The sequence below is a fragment of the Heptranchias perlo genome, unplaced genomic scaffold, assembly GCF_035084215.1.
Source record: "Heptranchias perlo isolate sHepPer1 unplaced genomic scaffold, sHepPer1.hap1 HAP1_SCAFFOLD_47, whole genome shotgun sequence".
In the NCBI taxonomy this organism is placed as follows: Eukaryota; Metazoa; Chordata; class Chondrichthyes; order Hexanchiformes; family Hexanchidae; genus Heptranchias; species Heptranchias perlo.
The window spans coordinates 1,586,764-1,612,136 of NW_027139484.1; the positions used below are offsets into that span (position 1 = coordinate 1,586,764).

At 44.3% G+C, this 25,373-nt stretch overlaps 1 protein-coding gene across 1 annotated transcript; it reads left to right on the forward strand.

Annotated features, from left to right (window-relative positions):
- Positions 1 to 20,075: 20,075 nt before the first annotated feature.
- On the forward strand, positions 20,076 to 24,843 carry LOC137313356 (NACHT, LRR and PYD domains-containing protein 4C-like). Its single transcript, XM_067979481.1, has 4 exons — positions 20,076 to 20,389; positions 21,953 to 22,039; positions 23,269 to 23,436; positions 23,609 to 24,843. The coding sequence occupies exons 1-4, from the start codon at positions 20,076 to 20,078 to the stop codon at positions 23,694 to 23,696; spliced, it is 657 nt and encodes a 218-aa protein (XP_067835582.1). The 3' UTR covers positions 23,697 to 24,843.
- Positions 24,844 to 25,373: the final 530 nt, after the last annotated feature.

Consider the following 25,373-nt stretch of genomic DNA (forward strand, 5'->3'; position numbering starts at 1 on the left):
GTGTGGTGGGAGTAGGATTTGAGTGAGGGTGGAGGGAAAGGGATGTGAGTGATAGTGGAGGGATGGGACGTGTGAGTGAGAGTGGAGGGAGAGTGATGTATGAATGAGGGTGGAATGAAGGGTATATGAGTGCGGGTGAAGGTGATGTGTTTGAGAGTGAGTGTGGAGGAACGGGATGTGAGTGAGGGTGGAGGGAGTGTGAAGAGAGTGAGGGTGGAAGGAGGGGTTTTGAGTGAGGATGGAGGGAGGGGAATATGTGTGTGTGGAGGGAGGAGTTTGTTATTGAGGGTGGAGGGAGTGGATGTCGATTGAGTGTGTAGGGAGGGGTTGTGAGTGAGGGTGGAGGGAGGGGGATGTGAGTGATGTTGGAGGGACGGGGAGGTGAGTGACGATAATGAGATGTTAATGTGAATGATGGTTGTGGGAGTGGGATGTGTGAGTGAGGTTGGTGGGATGGTGTGGGAGAGAAGCTGGAGAGAGAGAGATCTGAATTAGGGTGGAGGGAGGGGGATGTGTGAGTGAGGCTGGAGGGAGAGGGATGTGAGTGAGGATGGAGGGAGGTGATTGTGTGAGTGAATGTGGAGTGAGGGGGATGTTTGATTAAGTGTGTAGGGAGGCAGATGTGAGTGATGTTGGATGTGGGGCGATGTGAGTGAGCATGGTGGGGAAGGGATGTGAGTGAGGGTGGAGGGAGGGAGATGTGTATTAGGGGGCGGGAGTGGGATGTCTGAGTTTGGTTTTTGGGAGGGGATTGTGTGAGTGACGTTTGAGGGTGGGGGGCGTGTGATTGAGGGTAGAGAGTGGGTGACGTGAGTGAGGGTGGACGGAGGAGGCTGTATGAGTGATGGAGGAGGGGGATATTGAGTGAGGCTGGAGGGAGAGGAATGTGAGTGAGGGTGGAGGGAGATAAATGTGTGAGTGACTGTGTGATTGAGGGTCGAGCGAGGGGAATGTGAGTGATTTTGGACGTAGGGCAATGTGAGAGAGGGTAGCGGGAGGGGGATGTGAGTGAGGGTGGAGGGGTGGGATGTGTGAGTGACGGTGGAACGAGGTGAACATGTGAGAGATGGTGGAGGGTGGGGGATGTGAATCAGTGTGGAGGGAGGGGCATGTGTCAGTGAGGGTGGAGGGAGGTGGATGTGTTGGTGGAGGTGGAGTGAGTGTTGTGGAAGGGGTTGTGGGTGGGGTGGGGGGTTAGGGAGGGAGATGTGTGAGTGTCGGTGAAGGTTGAATGAGGGTGGAGTGAAGGGGATGTGAATGAGGGTGGAGGGAGTGGAAGTCGAGTGAGGGTCTAGGGAAGGGATGTCAGTGAGGTTGGAGGGAGGGTGTTGTGAGTGAGGATGGAGGGAGGGGGATGAGAGTAAGTGCAGAGGGAGCTGATATTCAGTAAGGGTGGAGGGAAGGGTTTGTGAGTGAGGGTGGAGGGAAGGGGTTGTGAGTGAGGGTGGAGGGAGAGTGATTTGAGTGTGGGTGGAGCGAAAGTGGGTGTGAGCAAGGGTGGAGGGAGTGGTATGTGTGTGTGGCTGGACAGAAGTGAATGTGAGTGAGAGTGGAGTGAGGGGTATGTGAATGAGAGTGGAGGGAAGGCGATGTGAAATAAGGTGGAGAGATAGGGATATAAGTGAGTGTTGAGGGAGTGTGATGTGAGTGAGAGTGGAGTGAGGGGTATGTGAGTGAATGTGGAGGAAGGGGGATGTGATTGAGGGTGCAGGGAGGGGTATGTGTGTGAGGGTGGAGGGAGGGGGATGTGTGAGGGTAGAGGGTGGGGTATTAAGTGAGAGTGGAAAGAGGCTAAATGTGGGTGAGAGTGCAGGGAGAGGGATGTGAAAGAGGATGGAGAGATGGGGATGTGGGTGAATGTGGAGGGAGGGGCATGAGAGTGACTGCGTTGTCCCTCTCTCTGGGCCCGGGAAAGTTTGGTAGCTCCGGGAATTGTGGTTGTGGCTCAGAGAAATCTCCCCCTCCCTGAACCCTGGGCCTCAGTCAGTTTGGAGCTGCACTCCCGCTCACCCCGCCTGGTCTCACTGCCTGGTCTCACAGCCCAGTCCATGCCCTGGGTTACCTCATAAGAACGTAAGAAATAGGAGCAGGGGTGGGCCACAAGGCTCCTCGATCCTGCTCCGCCATTCAACTCCACTTTCCCTTCTGATCCCCATAGCCCTTGATTCCCTTAGAGTCCAAAAATTTATCCATCTAAGCCTTGAATATAGTCAACGACTGACCATCCACAACTCCCTGGGGAAAAGAAAATCCATAGGTTCACAACCCTCTGAATGAAGATATTTCCCCTCCTCTCAGTCCTAAATGTCTGACCCCGTATCCTGAGAATATGCCCCCTTGTTCTGGACTATCCATCCAGGGGAAACAACCTCTCAGCATCTACCCTGTCAAAAACCCTCAGAATCTTATATGATTCAATGAGATCACCTCTCACTATTCGAAACTCCAGAGAGTATAAGCCCATTCTACTCAATCTCTCCTCATAGGAGAACCCTCTCATCCCAGGAATCATTCCAGTGAACCTTTGTTGCTGTGCCTGTAAGACAATACACCCTTCCTTAGATAAGGAGACCAAAACTGTACACAGTACTCCAGGTGAGGTCTCACCAGACCCCTGTACAATTGTAGGAAGACTTCCTTACAATAAAGGCCAACATGCCATTTGCCTTCATAATTGTTTGCTGCACCTGTATGTTAACTTTTTGTGTTTCTTGTACGAGGACACCCAGATCTCTCTGAACACTAACATTTAATAGTTTCTCACCATTTAAAACTTATTCAGTTTTTCTTTTCTTCTTACAAAAGTGAATAACCTCACATTTCCCCACATTATATTCCATCTGCCACTTTCTTGCCCACTCACTGAACCTGTCCATACCCCTTTGCAGACTCTTTCTGTCCTCCTCATAGCTTACTTTCCCAACTAGCTTTGTATTGTCAGCAAACTTGGATACATTGCACTCGGTACCTTCATCTAAGTTATCAATATATATTGTAAATAGCTGAGGCCCAAGGATTGATCTTTGTGGCACTCCACGAGTTACAGCCTGCCAACCTGAAAATGACCCGTTTATCCCTACTTTCTGTTTTCTTTCCGTTAACCAATTCTCAATCCTCAATATTACCTCCAACCCAATGAGCCCTTATCTTGTGTAACATTCTCTAATGTGGTAACTTATCGAATGCCTTTGAAAATCCAAATACACAACATCCACTGGTTCCCCTTTATCTAGCCTGCCAGTTACATCCTCAAACAACTCCAATACAGATTGTCATCAACGAGTGAATTCCGCTCTTTCTGTTGCTTCAAAACTAGCGGGGGTGGTGCTGTGAAAGGGACCAGGCTCTGATTGGTGGGTGGGGGTATCAATCACTTGTTTTGAACCAATAGAAGGGGCGAAATCCGTGAGGGACATTAATTTCTGCAGCGAGGGAAAGTGCAGATTAGATCCTCCTTCACACCGTCAATATTGGTCTCATTTTCTGCCCTGCCATAATTAGATCTCCGGTGAATGATGGAGTAATTGAGAAAAGTCCACAGCTGGAAGTAAACAGGGATTGTAGACTGAGGAACAACAGCAGGGGAATCAGCACAGGATTGTGAGAGCAGCAACCAGAGAGATCCCTTCCGATTCAAAGAGCTTCCAGAGATCGACTGGGGAGAAAGGTAAGAGAAAGTCGCATTTCCTCAGATAAACACTGGTCTTGTTGACAGTCCACAAAGGTTACAAGGTAAGGGGGGAAATGGTGAGAATGAGACTGGGAGAGTCTGATCACCAAGTACAATTATCCAGCATGTGGCCGTGCAATGAAACGTGAAGTGAGATCAGTTTCTGTCTCAAAACACATAGTCACAAATTAATCTTGTGTGTGTTTTAGAGAAAAGGGGTTTGATCTAAGAGGTGACTCCAGTCTGAGGCAGACCCCAGCAGATCTCCAGTGTCTCCCCGTCCCCAGCACCAACTCGGAAAGAACCCACCTTTCTGTCTCCCATAATGTGAATATTACACTGTGTGTTAATGTAGTACCAGACAGCGTTAATGAATTCAAGTATATTTCAGATCCAACTATCAAAATCAATCATCTGACAATTCTGAACTGGATACTTAATGTTATTTCCTATCAGTAAATCTATTTCTGGATTTCACAATTACTGTTGAATTAAATGATAGTTTAAATACAAACTTGTAATAAACTGATACGTAAATCGGATTCTAATAATAATTTGTAAAATTTCTTCCAATTGATTATTTTGTCTGTTGTCAGAATAAATTTTCTGGGTGATCACTGATCCATCTCCCGGCCTCGGCCGAGGGTTCTTTTTATTAAACTGAGAGTGAAGTTTGTCCCGATACAATCCAGATTCATTTCCGTGCTCTTTCAATACAATCACCTGATTATTATGGGGACCTGCTTTTGGCAGAAAATATAAACAGGTCTTTCAGCCCTTTAAAAACTAACTGGAGTTTGCGGAAATATTGTTCATCCAAATTTTGTAACATGTACAAAGAATGTGACGATCAGATGTTTCGCCATCGAATTCAGTATTGTGGCAGTAATTTAAATGGTCACTGTCACTGTTAACAGTTACAGGTTTAGATGGTATAAGACAATCAGATTTTCAGAGCAGACGTGGTCTGTTTTTAACAATGTGACTATTTTATCGATGTCCTTCTGTAGATGCGGTGCTGCTTAATGTCCTGTCGAGCTGGAACTGATAGTGAATTCACTAAATCCCCACTATCAGGCCTTGTGATGTAAAAAATCCGTTATTGGAATCGCAGCTTCATGGTTAGAAAAAGTGTCTGAATGTTCAGGGTTAATCTTCATCTTAACTAAACTCCAAACACGTGATGGTGGTTTTCGTTATGTCCTTTTCAGTAACTATCGTTGAGTGAGTTCCTCTATGCCAGGGTAACAATCTATCAGATCTCAGTACAAGAGGCGCTGTTTCCAAATTATATCCGAAAGACCATGAAACGTTCAGTGTAAACTCCTATCTATATATTCAGACCCTGACACTTTCAGTGTAAACGCCTATCTGTCTATTCAGACTATGAAACAGTCAGTGTAAACTCCTATCTACATATTCAGACCATGAAACAATCAGTGTAAACTGCGATCTATATATTCAGGCCATGAAACATTCAGTGTAAACTCCTATCTATATATTCAGACCATGAAACATTCAGTGTAAACTCCTATCTATGTATTCAGACCATGAAACATTCAGTGTAAACTCCTATCTATATATTCAGACCATGAAACATTCAGTGTAAACTCCTATCCATGAATTCGGCATACCAGGAGTAGGGACATCGTCTGGATACGATGAAAACATTTTAAGAGTTGCTTTTAATCCAGAAGAATAATATTATAATACAGCAGTAGGTTGTGTAGATATATATAATTGATAAGACTGCCTGTTGCCATGGTTTAATGATCATTTTCTGAAATCGATAACTCCTGTGTGAATACTTTTTTAATGGAGATTATTATTCCACCAGTTATTCAGTCCTCCCAGCACTGCTGGTATTATAGTGAACATTCACACATGTCTTCCTCCCATTCTGGCCTGTTTCAACAAACAGTGAGAACACATTCCAGTTCATCTATCCCAGTGTGAGCAAGGCCATCGAGATGCACTAGTAATGAATTAAAAGTCTTATTTCCAACGCACACTTCCTGTAAGTGTCACACTTAATGCTGCACTCGTCTCCTGTCACATTCACTCGCTGTTACACATCAAACTTCATAATTCAGAAATTAAACTTGGAGTATAACCTCTCGCTCCCTGTCAGTGGCGTATGGGTGTGGGGCCGGGTCAGTTGTGTGTGTTTGTGGGGCCGGGTCAGTGGGGTGTGGATGTTGGGCCGTGTCAGTGGCGTTTGGTTGTGGGGCCGGGTCAGTGGGGTATGGTTGTGGGGCTGGGTCAGAGATGTATGGGTGTGGGACTGGGTCAGTGGGGTTTGGGTTTGGGGCCGGATCAGTGGGGTTTGGGTGTGGGGCCGGGTCAGTGGGGTGTGGGTGTGGGGCCGGGTCAGTGGGGCGTGGGTGTGGGGCCGGGTCATAGATGTATGGTTGTGGGACCTGGTCAGTGAGGTATAGGTGTGGTGCCGGGTCAGGTGGGTATGGGTGTGGGGCCGTGTCAGTGAGGGATGGGTATGGGGCCGGGTCAGGTGGGTATGGGTGTGGGGCCGTGTCAGTGAGGTATGGGTGTGGGGCCGGGTCAAATGGGTATGGGTGTGGGGCCGTGTCAATGAGGGATGGGTATGGGGCCGGGTCAGGTGGGTATGGGTGTGGGTCCGGATCAGAGGGGTATGGGTGTGGGGCCAGGTCAGTGAGGTATGGGTGTGGGTCCGGATCAGAGGGGTATTGGTGTGGGGCCAGGTCAATGGGGTGTGGGTGTGCGAGGCCGGATCAGTGGGATATGGGCACGGTGCCGGGTCGGTTGGGAATGGGTGTGAGGCTAGTTCAGTCGGGTATGGGTTTGGGGCCGAGTCAATGGAGTGTGAGCGCGGGGCCGTGTCGGTGGGGTGTGAATTTTGGGCCGGATCGTGGGGTGTGGGCGCTGGGCCGGGTCAGTGGGGTGTGGACGCTGGGACGGGTCGGTGGGGTGTAGGATTGGGGCCTGATCGGTGGGGTGCGGGTTTGGGGCCGTGTCAGTGGGGTACGGATGTGGGGCCAAATCAGTGGGGCGTGGGCACGGGGCCGTGTAGGTGGGGTGTTCGTTTGGGGCCGTGTGGGTGGGGTATGGGCGCGGGGCCGTGTTGGTGGGTTGTGGGCGCGGGGCCGTGTCGGTGGGGTGTGGGCGCGGAATTATATTTGTGGGACGGTGGAACAGCAGCGTATGAACTGTACAGGGTCGATGAGAAGGCAATCTCCAGGTAACAGAGCCTCACTGCAAAGAAAATATGTTTTTAAGGAGAAGCCCGATAAACACATGAGGGAGAAAGATAGAAGGATATACTGATAGAGTGAGATGCAAGAGGGAGGTTGGAGGCTGACGTGGTGCAGAAACACCGGCATGGTTCAGTTGGGCCGAATGGCCTATTTCTGTGCTGTACATCCTGCATAATTCCACGTAAAATAAAGGGAATTGACGAGGCTGCGTTTTCTGCAGCAGTTTTGTAGAATGCGAATATCGGAATCTTTTCTCTCATTCTGTAGTCTGGAACACGTGAACTCTTCCAGTGGAACGGAGAGATTCCAGTCGCCCAGTCAGAGAGTTATGTGATGCACAAGTGAAATGAGTTTAACTTGTTCTATATCATTAAACCACCAATGAGACTTTTGTATTATAGACGAGAGGGTTTGATCAAAGAGACACGCCCAGTTTGACACGTGGGTGAATAGGTGGACTCGTGCATCTCGATCTCTTCCTCCAACGCCTCTCCTCCATTGTCCAGCTCAGTGGGGCTCCCCTCGCTTGGTTCCAACTATAACCTTTGACTCCCTTGTTAATCATGAATCTATTCAACTCAAAATATTTAAATGGAGAGAGATATTAAAAATATTCAATGACCCTGCCTCCACCACTCACTGGGGAAGGGATTCCACAGACTCACAACCCTCTGAGAGAAAACATTTCTCCTCATCTCCGACTTAAATGGGAGACCCCTTATTTATAAACTGTGGCCCCCAAGTTCTAGTCTCTCCCACAAGGGGAAACATCCTCTCAGCATCTACCCCTTCTCGTCTCCTCAGGATCTTATATGTTTATATAAGATCACCTCTCATTCTTCTAAACTCCAATGTATACAGGCCCAACTTGTCCAACTTTCCTCATAAGATAACCCCCTCATCCCAGGAATCAGTCGAGTGAACCTTCTCTGAACCGCCTACAAAGCAGTTATGTCCTTTCCCAAATAAGGAAACCAAAACTGCACACAGTATTCGAGATGTGGTCTCGCCAATGCCCTGAACAACTATAGCAAAACATCTCAACTTTTACATTCCATTCCCCTTGCAATAAATGGCAACATTCCATGTGCCTTCCGAATCACTTGCTGTACCTGCATACTAATTTTTTGTGATTCATGTACTAGGACACCCAGATCCCTCTGGACCTCAGAGTTCTGCAATCTCTCTCCATTTAAATAATATACTGCTTTTCTAATCCTTGTGGACAAGTTCATATTATCCAACATTATACTCCATCTCCCTAATTTTTCCCTACTCACTTAACCTATCCCTATCTCTTTGCAGACTCCTTATGTCGTCTTCACAAATTACTTTCCTACCTCCCTTTGTGTCATCAGCAAATTTAACAACCATACATTCGGTCCCTTCATCCAAGTATAATTGTATAAATGCAGAGATTAGACAAGCGTGTAAGAAAGGCATAGTGGTCTTCATGGGGGACTTTAACCTTCACATAGATTGGGAAAAGCAGACTAGCAACTGTCAGAAAGGTAGTGAATTTCTTGCGTGTGTCCGGGATAGTTTTCTACTGCAGTATGTCCAAGAGGCAACAAGGGGCAAACCATACTGGATTTAGTAATGAGTAATTAACTAGATTTAGTTAACGGCTTAACTGTGTGTGAACATCTATCCAATAGTGATCATAACATGAACAAATTCAATGTAGTGTTTGAAAGGAAAAAAAGTGAATCAGCTGCTAAGATTCCAGACTTGGGCAAGGCCGATTTCAATGGGATGAGACAGAGACTGTCCACAGTAAACTGGGCAAATCTGTTAATAGGTAAAACGACTGATGATCAGTGGGAAATGTTTAAAGAAACATTGAACGTGATAGAGAATCGGTTTATACCCATGAGGGGCAAGAACTCTACTTGACAAAAAAAAAGCCATGGACAACTAAAGAGGTAAGGGATAGTATAAGACATAAGGAAAGGGCATACAAAAAGGCAAAAAATGGCACAGATCCTGGCGAATGGGAAAGATACAAAGATCAACAAAGTGTCACAAAACAGATAGTAAGAGCTACAAAAAGAGAGTATGAAAAGAAACTCACAAGGGATATCAAAACCAATACGAAGAACATTGATAGTTATATTAGGAAAAAGAGGGTGGTCAGGAGCAGTGTTGGCCCCTTAAAAACTGAAAGTCAGGATATTGCCATTGACAATGGGGAAATGGCGGACATGTTAAACAATTACTTTGCGTCAGTATTTACAGTCGAAAAAGAGGATAGCATGCTGGAAATCCCAAGAAAACGTATATTGAATCGGGGACAGGGACTCGATAAAATTAACATAAGTAAAGCAACAGTAATGAAGAAAATAATAGCACTAAAGAGCGACAAATCCCCAGGACCAGATGGTTTCCATCCCAGGGTTTTAAAGGAAGGAGGTGAGCACATTGTGGATGCCCTAATTATAATCTTTCAAAGTTCTCTAGATTCAGGAACTGTCCCTCCAGGTTGGAAAATTGCACATGTCACTCTGCTTTTTAAGAAAGGAGAGAGAGGGAAACCGGAGAATTATAGACCAGTTAGCCTCACATTTGTTGTGGGGAAAATGCTGGAGTCTATAATTAAGGATAGGATGACTGAACACCTTGAGAACTTTCAGTTAATCAGTGAGAGCCAGCATGGATGTGTGAAATGTCGGTCGTGCCTGACAAACCTGATTGAATTTTTTGAAGAGGTGACTAAAGTAGTGGACAGGGGAAGGTCAATGGGTGTTATTTATATGGACGTCCAGAAGGCATGTGTTAAGGTCCCACATAAGAGACTGTTAGCTTAGATAGAAGCTCATGGAATCGGGGGAAAAGTACGGACTTGGTTAGGAAGTTGGCTGAGCGAAGGGCGATAGTGAGTAAGAATAATGGGTAGGTACTCACATTGGCAGGATGTGACGAGTGGAGTCCCGCAGGGATCTGTCTTGGGACCTCAATTATTCACAATATTTATTAACGACTTAGATGAAGGCATAGAAAGTCTCATATCTAAGTTTGCCGATGACACAAAGATTGGTGGCATTGTAAGCAGTGTAGATGAAAACATAAAATTGCATAGGGATATTAATAGATTAGGTGAATGGGCAAAACTGTGGCAAATGGAATTCAATGTAGACAAATGTGAGGTCATCCACTTTGGATCAAAAAAGGATAGTACAGGGTACTTTCTAAATGGTAAAAAGTTAAAAACAGTGGATGTCCAAAGGGACCTCGGGGTTCAGGTACATAGTTCATTGAAGTATCATAAACAGGTGCAGAAAATAATCAAGAGAGCAAATGGAATGCTGGCCTTTATATCTAGAGGACCAGAGTACAAGGGGGCAGAAGTTATGCTGCAGCTATCCAAAACCCTGGTTAGACCGCACCTGGAGTACTGTGAGCAGTTCTGGGCACCGCACCTTCGGAAGGACATATTGGCCTTGGTGGGAGTGCAGCACAGGTTTACTTGAATGATACCCGGACTTCAAGGGTTAAGTTACGAGGAGAGATTACATAATGTGGGGTTGTATTCTCTGAAGTTTCGAAGGTTAAGGGGTGATCTAATCGAGGTTTATAAGATATTAAGGGAAACGGATAGGGTGGATAGAGAGAAACTATTTCCGCTGGTTGGGGATTTTAGGAGTCGGGGCACAGTCTAATAATTAGAGCCAGACCTTTCAGGAGCGAGATTAGAAAAAATTTCTACACACAAAGTGTTGTAGAAGTTTGGAACTCTTCCACAAACGGCAATTGATACTAGCTCAATTGCTAAATTTAAACCTGAGATCGATAGCTTTTTGGCAACCAAAGGTATTCAGGGATGTGGGCCAAAGGCAGGTATATGGAGTTCGATCACAGCTCAGCCATGATCTTATCAAATGGCGGAGCAGGCACGAGGGGTTGAATGGCCTACTCCTGTTCCTATGTTCCTACGTCATTGATAAAGATTGTGAATAGTTGAGGCCCAAGCACTGATCCCTGTGGCACTCCACTCGTTACATCTTTCCAACCTGAAATTGAACCATCTGTGCCTATTCTCTGTTTCCTGTTAGCTAACCAATTCTTTATCCATGCTAATATTTTACCCCCTCCACCATGAGCTCTTATTTTGTGTAGTAGCCTTTGATGTGGCACCTTGCCAAAAGCCTTTTGGAAATCCAAGTGCACAACATCCACAGGATCCTCTTTATCCATGTTGCTTGTTGCTTCCACAAAGAACTCTAATAAATTAGTCAAACACAATTCCAGCCGTACAAGCCCCACCACCAGGATCTCTATGAGCCTCCGACTCTGGCCTCTTTCACATTTCACCCATTCCTCACCCGATCTATGGCTGCCGGGCCTTCAGCTGTCCCGGCTCTATGTTCTGCAATTCTCACCCGAAACCTCTCCACCTCCCTCTCATCCTTTACGATCCTTCTAAACCCACTACTTTGACCAAACTTTTGCCACCCCTCCCTCTACCTCCTTTATTCAGCGCCCATCTTTTGTCTGATTCGGGGTCTGTGAAAGGCTTTGGGATGTTTTTCGATGTTAAAGGGTCTGTGGTAATGCAAGTTGTTGCTGTTTTGTGTTTATTATACTAATGTCAGTGTGAGTGAAACAAGAGTAACTCAATTTTACAATGTCTCAAATTTAGTTACAAATTAATGCCGGAGAATAACTTCAACTCTAGTTTGGTAGGACGTCCGTTCGTGGGCATACACACCGCGAGACACACACACGTGGAGAATCTTCATTGTAAAGTAGCAGTAAAATCGACCACTTATATATTGATGGTGTTTTCTGAGATTGTAAGACCCCGAAAGATATACAACAAATAAATTCCGTACATCACCTAATGGTTTAACGTTACACGATTGATAACATTTCAATTAGTGTTAATATTAAAACATTGGTAAATCTCTTCATCTCCGAACAGTGCTTATTAGTGTTAATGTTAGAATAGTGGTGAATCTCCTCACCTCTTACAGTGCTCATTAATGTTAATATTAGAACAGTGGTAAATCTCCTCACCTCCTACAATGCTCATTAGTGTTAATATTAGAACAGTGGTAAATCTCCTCACCTCCTACAGTGCTCATTAATGTTAATATTAGAACAGTGGTAAATCTCCTCACCTCCTACAATGCTCATTAGTGTTAATATTAGAACAGTGGTAAATCTCCTCACTTCCTACAGTGCTCTTTAGTGTTGATATTAGATCATTGGTAAATCTCCTCACCTCCGACGGTTCTCATTAGGTGCTGACACCATGAGAAATATGGTAAATATATATATATATCCAATTGAACTCAGGGAGGCTGTCACTGCCTATAAACACCAGAGGAATCACACCCAGCTGGATATTGTGCATGTCGATAGATATCATATTCATAAAGTACCAGGATTTAATATCAAAACACAACTGATCAAAAATATGAAACACTTCTGTGAATAAAATAATACAATAGCGCCAGAATGTAAAACCGAGTGAGGGGTCATTTAATACATCAATGATCACCCAGCTCCATATTTCCCTCCAGAATATTCACTAACTCAGGAATAAGGCTGATGCTGGCCTGCACTGTGAGTAAATCTTACTAATGGGCGCTCCCAGTGCAGAGTCTCTGCCGACGGGTGCCCGTCTGGAACTGGGTTGTTGAGATCAGCGGGACTCACTGGATTTCACTGGGCAGCTGACTGTGTCACACCTGATGTGGAGTATTGATCATAACACTCGGGAAATGCTCCATCCCAGAGCAAACAACTGTTGTACTGATGGGAGAGGAGGGATTTGGTATCATGTTTAACAATGCAAAGCTCTCCTGCTCATTGTAATATTGCTGCCTAACCTCCTATTAATATCATATTGATTACAGAGCATTATAATCCAGGAACGTCTGTCACCACCATGGCTGAAGGTTGAAACAGGGGAGAAGATCCAACATCTTCAAAAAGAATGAGAATGGACACAGGTAGGTTCAGAAAATTCATCAAAATATAATTTCTGTCCTGACAAAGGGTCCAGATCACGAGCAGGAACCTCAGCTCACACAGGAAGAGGTAACAGCACAGATACTGTGTAGATAGAGAGAAGTGAGTGGCCATCTAGAGGGACGGTGCAGTCACAGGTAGAGGGATCTCCTGAGTACTGGAACTGGCTAATGGATACCTGGTGTTGGGGGCTGTAAGGTGGACAGAGACAGTGACTCAGAGGATGGTCTTCCTGAGTAACAGTGTGAGACCAGGGAGCAGGGGGACACCCCGAGTGGGGCGGGGGTGAGAGACAGGTGGGACACAGGAATAGGAGAACGATAGTGGTGGGAGATTCTATAGTCAGGGGAATGGACTGACTCTTCTGCAGCCCTGGTGTCAAAGGGAAGAACATCCTGGAACGTGTGGGACCATCTTTTGGAAGGAAAGGAGAACAGAGAATAGCCATGGTCGGAACAAATAACAAGGATAGAAATACGTGTATCGAGGGAACACTGAGACTTAGCACTAGACTAAAAAACAAGGTTTAGAGTCGGCCATCTCCGGATTGCTTTACGCTGGGCTGTTTAAGGGGGGAAATATCAGTCAGGTCAATCTGTGGCTGCAGTGCTGGAGCAGGAGGGAAGGGTTCACGGTCTTGGGGACTGGAGTGAGTTCAGGGAGAAGGGAAGGGATGGTCACGGTCTGAACCGACCAACAATGGTTTTACAGACTGGGTGAATGGAGCAATGGGAGGGTTTCAACTCATAAGACTGCATGGTGGGAAATCACAGGTTCTGAGACTAGAGAGTGAAATTAATAAAACTGTTGGAGCAGAACAGAAGATTTATGAAATTGTGAAAAGTTATTAGCAGGAAAAAAAGAAGGTCGTTTTGAAATATTGAGAGATCAATTCATTTGGTATTTAAAAAAGCAAAGAAACGGAAACGGGTCAACATTCCAAAAAATCGGAGTTCGGATTGTGTGTTATGTCTGTGAATATACAAATAATTCCAAACATATTCGGAAAATCAGAAGTATAAGAGATGTGATCTAGTATCAGGAAGACAAGGCCTGAGCTTTCACAGGGCTCAGAGCGAAATGTTTCTCATTAAAACATTTTGAGGGGAGAGAAAAATAGTTCTGGACGCCAGTATTAATAAAGGTTCTATGACAGAGCTAGAACAATAACAGCTTGCATTTATATCCTGCCTTTAATGTAAAACGACCCAGGGTGCGTGACAGGAGCGATTATCATACAAAAATTGACACCGAGTCAAATAAGGAGATATTAGGACGGGTGACCAAAAGCTTGGTCAAATAGGTAGGTTTTAAGGAGCGCCTTAAAGGAGAAGAGAGAAAAGGAGAGGTTTCGAACATCAGAATGTTCCAGGGTGCTATGTTAAGGTCGATTCCTTATGAACGCAGTTAAGCAATAGGAAGGGAAATAGCACAATTCTCGGTGTGTTTTGCAGGACAGCAATCAGTGAAGGTGAGATGGAGGAGGAACTGGGGGAAACGAGTTGTGGATGAAGGTTTGGGGAGATAAAAAATATTTCATTTCGTTTCTAAAAATGATGGTGGAAGTGAAAATGTTGGTGTACGAGAGGAGGATGTGGACACATAGTTAGTGATAACTGTAGAGAAGGATTTGGATCGCCGAGGTGGATAAATCACTGGGCCCAGAGATAACACACCCGAGGCTGTTAAATTGAGTCAGAGAGGAGATAAGAGGGACTCTGATCACAATTTCTCAATCCTCGATTGTTGTCAAAAATATCCAGGTGGACTGAAGGAGCCCAAGTAATGTCTCTGTTAAAATAGGGAGAGAGAGTCAACGGGTAACTGGAGACCAATTAATCTCCGTCAGTCGTGGTCTGTAATTCCAGGTCGAATTAGCGAACATTTAGAGATACAGGGGATGATGAGCGGAGGCTGGAACTGATTCGCTGCAGTCAGTCGTATTTGACAAATCTGTTACAGCTTTGTTGAGAGATGACTATATCGATCGATGGGATGTAGCACATGGGGTATATATGGGTTTTCAGAAGGTGTTTGATAATGTGGCTCACAGGAGGCTTCAGCCGTTTGGTTTCAGAGGAAATGTAGCCGCCCGGATAGAAAGTCGATAATGTGTTTAGTTTTCTCCATTTTTGTTCACAGATCCGAACACTGCAATCACTGAGTTGCTGACAAAGTGCGACGATTACCAACTGTTCCAGTTGACGAAATTCTACCGGGACAGATTGGAACAGGCGATTGAAGAGGGGGTGGAGGGCGTCAGCTCGTTGTTAACATACGAGAGACATTTCAGTGGACAGGAACATCGGGTAAGTGGGAAGGATACAGAATGAATTTGGTCATTTAAACATCACATAACTAACAGGATATCAGATCTTAGAATCAGAGAATGTTACAGAAGAGAAACTGGTCAAATAGGAAAGAAATGGATCAAACTGAAAATACAGTGAATCTGAAACAATGATACGAAATGGTGAAAATACCCAGTGGATCGTTCAGTCTCTGTACAAAGGACAGGGGAACGGTTCGGGTATAACTCTTGTTTGGACTGAAAACAAAAGGGAATCAGTTTAAGTGGGAATGGGAAAAGGAGGTACCAATATATTCATTATAATTATTTACAGAAAGTCACTGGTCTCGTGGAGAAGGGAAACAGGGCGGACAGTTCCAACCTTCTCCTAAATCTGGTGATGGAGAACGGCTCTCGGGCCCGAAGGGTGATGTGGGAATCCTTTGTGAAAATGCACCATGCGGTACCAAAGTTGGACAAAATACTGAACGAGATGCAGGAACTTGGTACGGTAAAATCACACACTGAATTCAATTTCAGATTGAAACACTGCAGAATTTACCAACATATTACACAGATCTTATCTCATGAAAGCTCATTGATTTAAACAGGTCCTGATCCATTTGATTATATGAACATCGGACGAAGTTTAACTGAAATACCCAGTCATCTGAAAGGTAAGTGACGACATGGAGATTTCAAACTGTTTATTTCACTTCTGAGAATCAGAATGTTTGACTGTAGCCTTTTGTTTAGAGATTGTCAGAATCTGTGAATCAGAAGTTGAAAGGTTGGAGGGAACAGAATAAAGTTTGATTTTGATTTGTTAATAATCTTCAGATCGTCTGCACGATCTTTTACTATTCACGTTTCCCAATTATTTGTAAATTTGTAGATGTTTTATTACTCCAACTAATCCAGGTGCTGATTGCTAACAGCTGTGAAAAACCGTTCATACCTGGGAGGATCCCGATACACCGTGAATCCCCATACACACCTGGGAGGATCGTGATACAGCTTTAATCCCCATACACACCTGGCAGGATCCTGATACACTGTGACTCCCCATACACATCTGGCAGGATCCTGATATACTGTGACTCCCCATACACACCTGGCAGGATCCTGATACACTGTGAATCCCCATACACACCGGGCAGACCCTGTTACACTGTGAACCCCCATACACATCTGGCAGGATCCTGATACACTGTGAATCTCCATACACACCTGGCAGGACCCAGATACAGTGTGAATCCACATGCACACCTGGCAGGATCCAGATACAGTGTGAATCCCCATGCACACCTGGCAGGATCCTGATCCACTGTGAATCCCCATGCACAACTGGCAGGATCCTGATACACTGTGAATCCCCATACACACCTGTCAGGATCCTGATATATTGTGAATCCTACACACAACTCCAGTGTGCCTCACAGATCCTTTCGGCTCACAATTAATGAGCAGTGCTTTGTGCCAGACGTCACGGTTTACCTGCGCCCCTAGAAATCTGCTCCCAATCACCTGTAGGGAACGAGGTGGAGAAATGCGAAATATTGAAAATGTTATCTTTTCACAGACGTCAAAGTATTCGATCTGATCTGAGAAGATTTGCGGATTTTCACACAATAGATCATTAATCCGTGGAGAAATGTGAGGGAAAGACAATGTTCAGGGTAATTCGGAAGTTATGGGCTGGCTTCCTAATGGCAGGGAAAGAGAGAACTTATTCTACTCAAAGAATAGTCCTTTAACTCAGGGTCTTTTTGGACCCAATGGAATGACTAATGGCAGTGAAAGGGAAAACTTATTCTATTCAAAGAATAGTCCTTTAACTCAGGGTCTTTCTGAACCCAATGTAATGAATGATGGCAGTGAAAGAGAGGACCTATACTGCTCAAATAATAGTATTTAACTCAGGGCCTTTTTAGACCCAATGGAATGAATAATGGCAGTGAAAGAGAGAACTTATTCTGCTCAAAGAATAGTCCTTTAACTCAGGGTCTTTTTTAGACCCAATGGAATGACTGATGGGAACAGATTTGTAATTTCCCAAACCTACAATGTGGGGAATTCTGACCGAAATGAAACAACTGAGTGTAATTATTGGGAGAACAGTTGAAATGAACTGTGAATGTTTTCTGCTCGAACATTACACAGAATGATGTGTGCAGTAGTTGTATTTTTTAATTCTAATCGGTGTTATGACAGGAAAAAGCAATTTCGCCCAAATAAGCCTGTCCCTGTTAGATAGATAACCCCACCTACCCGTCGTCTCAATGTATCCAAAGAAACACGTCTGATTGTCTCTTGACCCACTTACACTGCCACTTTATTGTCTTCCCAAGTTTCTCTGGCACTTTGTGTGAGAAAATTACCCTGAATTCCCTTCTCCGTTATTAATTATTTTGTTGATTTTGAGCCTGTTTCCTGTTTCGGATGAGTATATTCAAGACTGTGATCGATAGATTTTTGGACACGAAGGAAATCAATGGAGAATAGGATCGGGCGGGCAAGTGGATTTGAGGTGGATCAGCCATGATCTCATTGACTGGCGGTGCAGGCTCGAAGGGCCGTATGGCCCACCCCTGCTCCTACTTCATATGTTCTTATGTCCTTACTAATGTTGGGAATTCCATTAAAACATTTCAATACTGAAATCTCTTAACCAAACAAAATACATCAAACCCTCGCACCATCGCCTCAGCCTAAACTCGTAATAAATTAAATCATCTTTCTGACTCCCCTCTGTACATACAGAATGGCAGTAATCTTTACCTGTGATCAGGTGACTATAGAAATGCAGGTAATACCCCAGACAACCTGCCCGAGTCCTAAAACAATAATAATTTAACTCCTGTCTATTCAGTCCGCCCCTCTCCCATTGCGCACAACACCCGAGATAACCTGCCCAAGACCTGATACAATAGGAGTGGAACTTCTGTTCGTTCACAGTCTGTCCCTCTCCCAGTGCCCACAATATCCCAGATAACCTGCCCGAGGTCTGATACAATAACAGTGGAATTTCTCTCCATTCAGAGTCTGTCCCTCTCCCAATGCAAACAATAACCTATTTCCAATTTCCGCAAAAGGTGAGCACCACTGACGGTTTCATAGGTTAATCCTCCAGAACCTCTAGTTTCGTATCACCAGAACCATGTGTGGATTTGAAATGAGATGTCCATGGTACAGGGCGGGGCTGATAAAATTAATCAGCCGAGGGAAAATATCACCTTCATAGAAATCTCCATGTTCAGTAAATATTAGAATCAAGTGAGAATTTGAAACTTTTCTCAGCCCTTGTTCACTTTCAAGCGAGGTTTCCAGTAACTGAGTTTAATTTCCTGCTCGCACCTCTATTGAAGATGTGAATTCAACCTCGGAACATTTTACTGACTAGGAAAGTGATATTGAGAATTTGTTTTTATATCAATACAACGAATATTGAGAACCACTTTCTGCCTGATCTTATTGAAGATGTTCAAGAGAAACACAAGGAAACACTCCGGGTCCAAACTGAAACACTGAGAGTGAACACAATCCTAATAAAGGAGAAGGTTAAGATTTTCTAGCTGGTCAATCCATACACTGAGCTAACGGTCATTTCTACTGTTCGAGATCGGACACTTGCAGAACATGAACTGCTGGCAAGAGGCCGAGAGCATGAAGAGTGGAGAGAGAAACATCTCCGGAGAGAACTGGAAAAAATCCAAACTGATCAATTGTTCCAGAGCAGTTTTTTCCCGGAGAAAATGCAAATCTGGGAGTTCAGCAGCGGTGAGCGGAGTCGCGGGGATTGGAAAAACAACAATGGTACAAACGATTGTTTATGACTGAGGCCACTGGGAAAATATACCCACACTTTCAATTTGTTTTCAGTTTTAAATTCCGGGCTTTGAACGCTATTAACTGTAGAATAAACCTGAGGAATCAGATACTGAATCTGTATTCTTACTTTGGGAATATGTTGGGAGATCTCTGGAAGAACCCAGAGGGATTACTGTTTATATTCGATGGTTTAGATGAATTCAAGGACAGCATCGATTTTGCAAATAATCGGAGAAATACAGAACCTCAGTACATGTGCACAGATCCTGAAGACTGGTGTGAAGTGTCTGACATTGTGTACAGTTTAATACAGCACAAGCTGCTCCCAGGATGTTCAGTGCTAGTGACCAGCCGCCCCACTGCATTACATTTATTGGAAAACGCTGAGATCAGTGTCTGGGCTGAAATCCTGGGATTTGTTTGGTGAAGAACGGAAGGAATATTTCAACAAGTTTTTTGAAGATCAGGTGGTGGCAGCAGCTGTTTTCAAACACTGGAGGAGAACGAGATCCTGTACACCATGTGTTACAACCCTTCCTACTGCTGGATCCTCGGTCTGTCACTGGGTCCCTTCTTCACACAAAGAGACAGGAAACAGCAGCGAGTTCCCAAGACCATCACCCAACTATATTCCTACTATATTTAAACATTCTGAAAAACCATGGCCGAGAGATTGAATCCCCCCGTGATGTGTTACTGAAGATCGGTGAGATGGACTTCACTGGAGTCTCCGAGAAGAAGATTGGTGTTTCGAAATGGAGATTTGATCCAGTACAATCTGCAACCTTCCCAGTTCCTGTCTGGGTTCATGATGTAACTTTTGGAGAGAGATGATTCTGCCCAGAGTGTGGTTTACACATTCCCGCACCTCACCATCCAAGAGTTTGTAGCCGCTCTCGCACAATTCCTGACTCCAGATCCTGGGGACATCCGGAAACTCCTCCGTGAAGCCCACAGCAAGGAAGATGGGCGATTGGAGATATTTCTCCGTTTTGTTGCTGGTCTCTCATCCTCACAGTCAGCTCGGCCCCTGGAGGAGTTTCTGGGTCCATTTCTTCATCAAACAATCTGCGGAATGATTGATTGGCTGAAGGAGAAAGTTGAAGGAGAGATTGGAAATACAGCTTGTGAATCTGATGAAAGGGACCTCCTGAACACATTCCACTACCTGTTTGAGTTTCAGAATAAAACACTGTCTCGGGTCACAGTGGGATCTGTGGAAACAATTACATTTAATGGATTGCGACTGACCCCTATTTACTGTGCGCTGCTGTCTCATGGCATTGGACTCTGTGGTATAACAAAACACCTCGATCTGGAGAACTGCTCCATTCAGTGTGAAGGACTCCAGCGGCTGGGACCCGTACTACACAAATGCCAGGTGTTGAGGTAACTGTTTATTTGTCTCTAACTGTTGGGCCAATTGTCCAACAGTCACAGATTGTATTGTTGCTCCGTAATGAAGGGAAACAAACAGTTCCGATAAACCAGAGAGAAGCAGATGCAACACAAATATGACAAATGATAAGAGGATCGGTTAGTAATTCCCTAAGGACTGGAGAATCTAAAATGGATCGTTGTGAAAAGTCGGGATTTTACAGTCTTTATCGGATCAGTAAATACATGTCACTGAAAGAGTCTGATAATTTAATTACAATAAATGATATTTATTGCTGTTTTTATCACTACCTGAGATACATCCATTGAAGAGGCTAATTCTCACTGTTACTCACACGTGGACCGATACTAACTGCAGCAGTCTTTGTGTCTGAGCATCCCACCCTCTTACCGAGGTTTGGGGGCAAGTGACAGTCACCGGACTGTGATCGTGTGTAGGAGAGGGAAGCAGAAACACCAAACATTCAATAACAAAGAGCAAAACACAGCTTTCGGGCAGACAACCGCCAGTGGGCGGGCTGAGCTTTCCCCGCAGGACGTCGGTCCGTTATCTTAACTCATCAATGACACAGCCCTTCAGACTCTCCAATACATCCACCATCTCTTCACCCAGCTGGCAGCACTCGTGCCTCTGAATCAGAAGGTCGTGGATTCAGGCCCCTCGCTGATTAATCCAGGCCGACACTTCAGTGGGATTGGGGAACTAAAATCTGCCGGGAAAATGGTTCCAATCTAACGGGTTGTGGGGTATTAGCCCAGGAATACAGATACACACTGGTCAGCGCTGGGGCCTCCCACTCAGCAGGAGGCTCCTGGGTAAACCAGGTGCAGTCAACCCGTGAATTTCCCACAGTCTGCCCCCCGTGTGTGAGGTCCCGCTCGGGGAGGTAACCACAGAAAATTCCCCATAAACTGTCGGGCCCGTTATCCTGAAATAAGTAAAGAGCCAGTTCAATGGGAATAAAGAGAGAGACTCCCCTCCCCCGCCCCTATAAACTAGGAGTGCAGAGACATTTAAAACTTGTAACAAGCCAAAATAAACTCTCCTTATCACATGAAATCCTGGGGGACGGATTTTGCAACAGCAGTTAGCGCCGTTTCACAATATAATTCACCCCGAGATATTGTACAGTTTCATACAATACTGCATGAAGTACAGGTAATCACCGCTTTATCATTTATTTCGGGGAAAATCGCCGCATTCCCATAAAATCTGGGAATTAACAAGCATCAGAAATGAGACAAGTTTCCCCGAACATGAAGGGAGCGGTCATTGAACTCCAGGAGGGTAATTCTGATCATCAGGGAATGAGGCCGGACTAAGGGACACTTAATGGCTTCACACAGACAGCGCTTTATTTGATAAATACATTTACTGACAGTTCCTGAATCTATGGGGCGTTGGACAGAGAGAGATTCATTGTCAGCGACACGGAAATCTGGTTATTAATTTCCTGAATAGTTTTCAGTGTTTCCTGTAGTATCAGAGAGAAATTGTGTCAAATCGGGGATTGGATTCAGTATGTTTCTCACTCTCTGTCTGTTTGTGTTTAGACTGGGTAATAATAAACTGGGAGATTCAGGAGTGAAACTACTGTCTGCGACTCTGAGGAACCCGGACTGTAAAATACAGGAACTGGGGTAAGTATCAGACTGTGTGAGATTGTGTTTATCATAATTGGATGTCTAACACCGCACATTATTATTAATATCAGTGATGGTGTTGTTAATAAACACTGTACATTATTATTAGCATCAGTAATAGTGTTATTAATAAACACTGTACATTATTATTAGTATCAAAATAGTGTTATTAATAAACACTGTACATTATCATCAGTATCAGTGATAGTGTTATTAATAAACACTGTGCATTGTTATTAGTATCAGTGATAGTGTTAATAAACACTGTACATTGCTATTGGTATCAGTAATAGTGTTATTAATAAACACTCTACATTGTTATTAGTATGAGTAATAGTGTTATTAATAAACAATGTACATTATTATTAGTATCGGTAATAGTGTTATTCATAAAAACTGTCCATTATTAGTGTCAGTAATAGTGTTATTAATAAACACTGTACATCATTATTAGTATCAGTAATAGTGCTATTAATAAACACTGTACATCATTATTAGTATCAGTAATAGTGTTATTAATAAACACTACATTATTATTACTATCAGTTATAGTGTTATTAATAAACACTGTACATTATTATTAGTATTGGTAATAGTGTTATTAATAAACACTGTACATTATTATTAGAATCGGTAATAGTGTTATTAAGAAACACTACATTATTATTACTATCAGTAATAGTGTTATTAATAAACACTGTACATTATTATTAGTATCGGTAATAGTGTTATTAATAAACACTGTACATTATTATTCGTATCAGTAATAGTGTTATTAATAAATACTGTACATTATTATTAGTATCAGTAATAGTGTTGTTAATAAACACTGTACATTATTATTAGTATCGATAATAGTGTTATTAATAAACACTGTACATTATTATTAGTGTCAGTAAGTGTTATTAATAAACACTGTACATTATTATTAGTATCAGTAATTGTGCTATTAATGAATACTGTACATTATTATTAGTATCAGTAATAGTGTTATTAATAAACATTACATTATTATTACTATCAGTAATAGTGCTATCAATAATATACTGTACATTATTATTAGTACCAGTAATAGTGTTATTAATAAACACTGTACATTATTATTAGTATCAGTAATAGTGTTCTTAATAAACACTGTACATTATTATTAGTGTCAGCAATTGCGCTATTAATAAACACTGGGGATTTACTCTGATTCCTGTTATTTCTCTCTCTCTGATCCCCAGTTTGGATGATGTCGGTCTCACAGAATCTTGTACCGAGGATCTCGTCTCCGCTCTCAGTACAAACCGTAAACTGACGGGTCTGAACCTTGGATCAAACTACTTCGCAGACCGATCTGTCCCCGCTCACCGCTCCCTCATACTGACCCGTAGGAGTCTGGAGTGGATCTGGTGAGTGTTTGTGTTAATGTTTAATGTAATCAATAAAATATCAATGGGATTCAGTCCCTTTTATGGGTAATATTTGTCTGTAATTATTATTGAAATATTAACCCCAGTCTCCCTGTTATTTACACTGTTGTTCAATCTGTTTATTTCCTGTTTAATCTTTAATCTGTTTCAGGCTTTGGAGGAATCAGTTCAGTTCAAACGGAAAGAGACACCTGGAGTCACTGCAGGAATCCAGACCCGGACTGAGTGTGGGAGTGTGATCATTTCAATTTATTACCATTACTGGTCTCATTTATTGAACATTTTTGGCCGATTCTCTGTCCCTCCCCTTTAACCGGCCGCGCTCCAGGTTTAAATCCGAACGGCCCTTTAACGGTTTCCAGCTCGAGCTGAGCGAGCGTCGTCTCCCATTGTGACGTCAGAGGCCCAGCGACAGGGTCACGAGACTCAGTCACCCGGTCCCCCAGCGCTGATTCTGCAGGATATCCGGGGCTGGATGGTCCCCAATGGGACACTGGGTCAATGGACAGACAGGAAGGGCCCAGGGTGGGGCTCAGTCTGGGCTGCAGTGGGGCACTGGGTCAATGTACAGACAGGAAGGGCCCAGGGTGGGGCTCAGTCTGGGCTGCAGTGGGACACTGGGTCAATGTACAGACAGGAAGGGCCCAGGGTGGGGCTCAGTCTGGGCTGCAGTGGGACACTGGGTCAATGTACAGAGAGGAAGGGCCCAGGGTGGGGCTCAGTCTGGGCTGTAGGGGGACACTGGGTCAATGCAGAGACAGGAAGTCCCAGGGTGGGGCGCAGTCTGGGCTGCAGTGGGACACTGGGTCAATGTACAGACAGGAAGGGCCCAGGGTGGGGCTCAGTCTGGGCTGCAGTGGGGCACTGGGTCAATGTACAGACAGGAAGGGCCCAGGGTGGGGCTCAGTCTGGGCTGTCGGGGGACACTGGGTCAATGTACAGACAGGAAGGGCCCAGTGTGGGGCTCAGTCTGGGCTGCAGTGGGACACTGAGTCAAAGTACAGATAGGAAGGGCTTAGAGTTGGCTCAGTCTGGACTGCAGTAGGACAGTGAGAATTGGGCTCCTCTCCCAGTGAGGAGTCAGAATCTGGACCGTGTCCCTGTGTACCGTGCCTTCAGCTGCCGAGGCCCGAAGCTCTGGAATTCACTCCCTAAACCTTTCCACCTCTCTCCATCTGTCCCCTCCTTTAAGATGCTCCTTAAAACCTACCTCTTTGACCAAGATTTTTGGTCACCTGTCCTAATATTTCCTTATGCTGCTCAGTGTCAAATTTTGCCTTAATACTCCTGCAAAGTACCTTGGGACGTTTTACTGCTATAAAGGCGCTATATAAATGTAATTTGTTGTCCATGTGCTGTGTTATTAAAACTCCACCATTTATTTCAGCTCAGGCCTGGACTCCTCATTATTTAAAATAAAAATATTGGTGTTCGTATTTTAAAATATTGAATAAATGTTCCTGGAAAAGACGTCACACCTCCTCCAACTGGCATCAGAGATGTGACCGGTCGGTCCATTGAACCGGGTTGGTCTTACACGGGGATATGCATTTTCACAAATTAGTGAGACGGACTGTGAGCAAAAGGCTCAGCTGGGACTCCACAAAATGTCCTCCCGACATGCAAGGCAAAATGTCCGCCATGCACCTGCCGCAATATCACAGAATGATACGTTACAGTATTTATCCAATTCTCGTTTGAAATTTACTGTTGAATCGGCTTCCACCTCCCTTTCAGGCAGTAAATTCCAGATCATAACAACTTGCTGCATAAAAATTATCCTCTTGTCACCTCTGTCTCTTTTGACAATTATTTTGAATCTGTGTCCTCTGGTTACCGACCCCCTGCCACTGGAAACAGTTTCTCCTCATTTACTCCATCAAAACCCCTCAAATGGCCGCTTTGTCCCCTCAAAG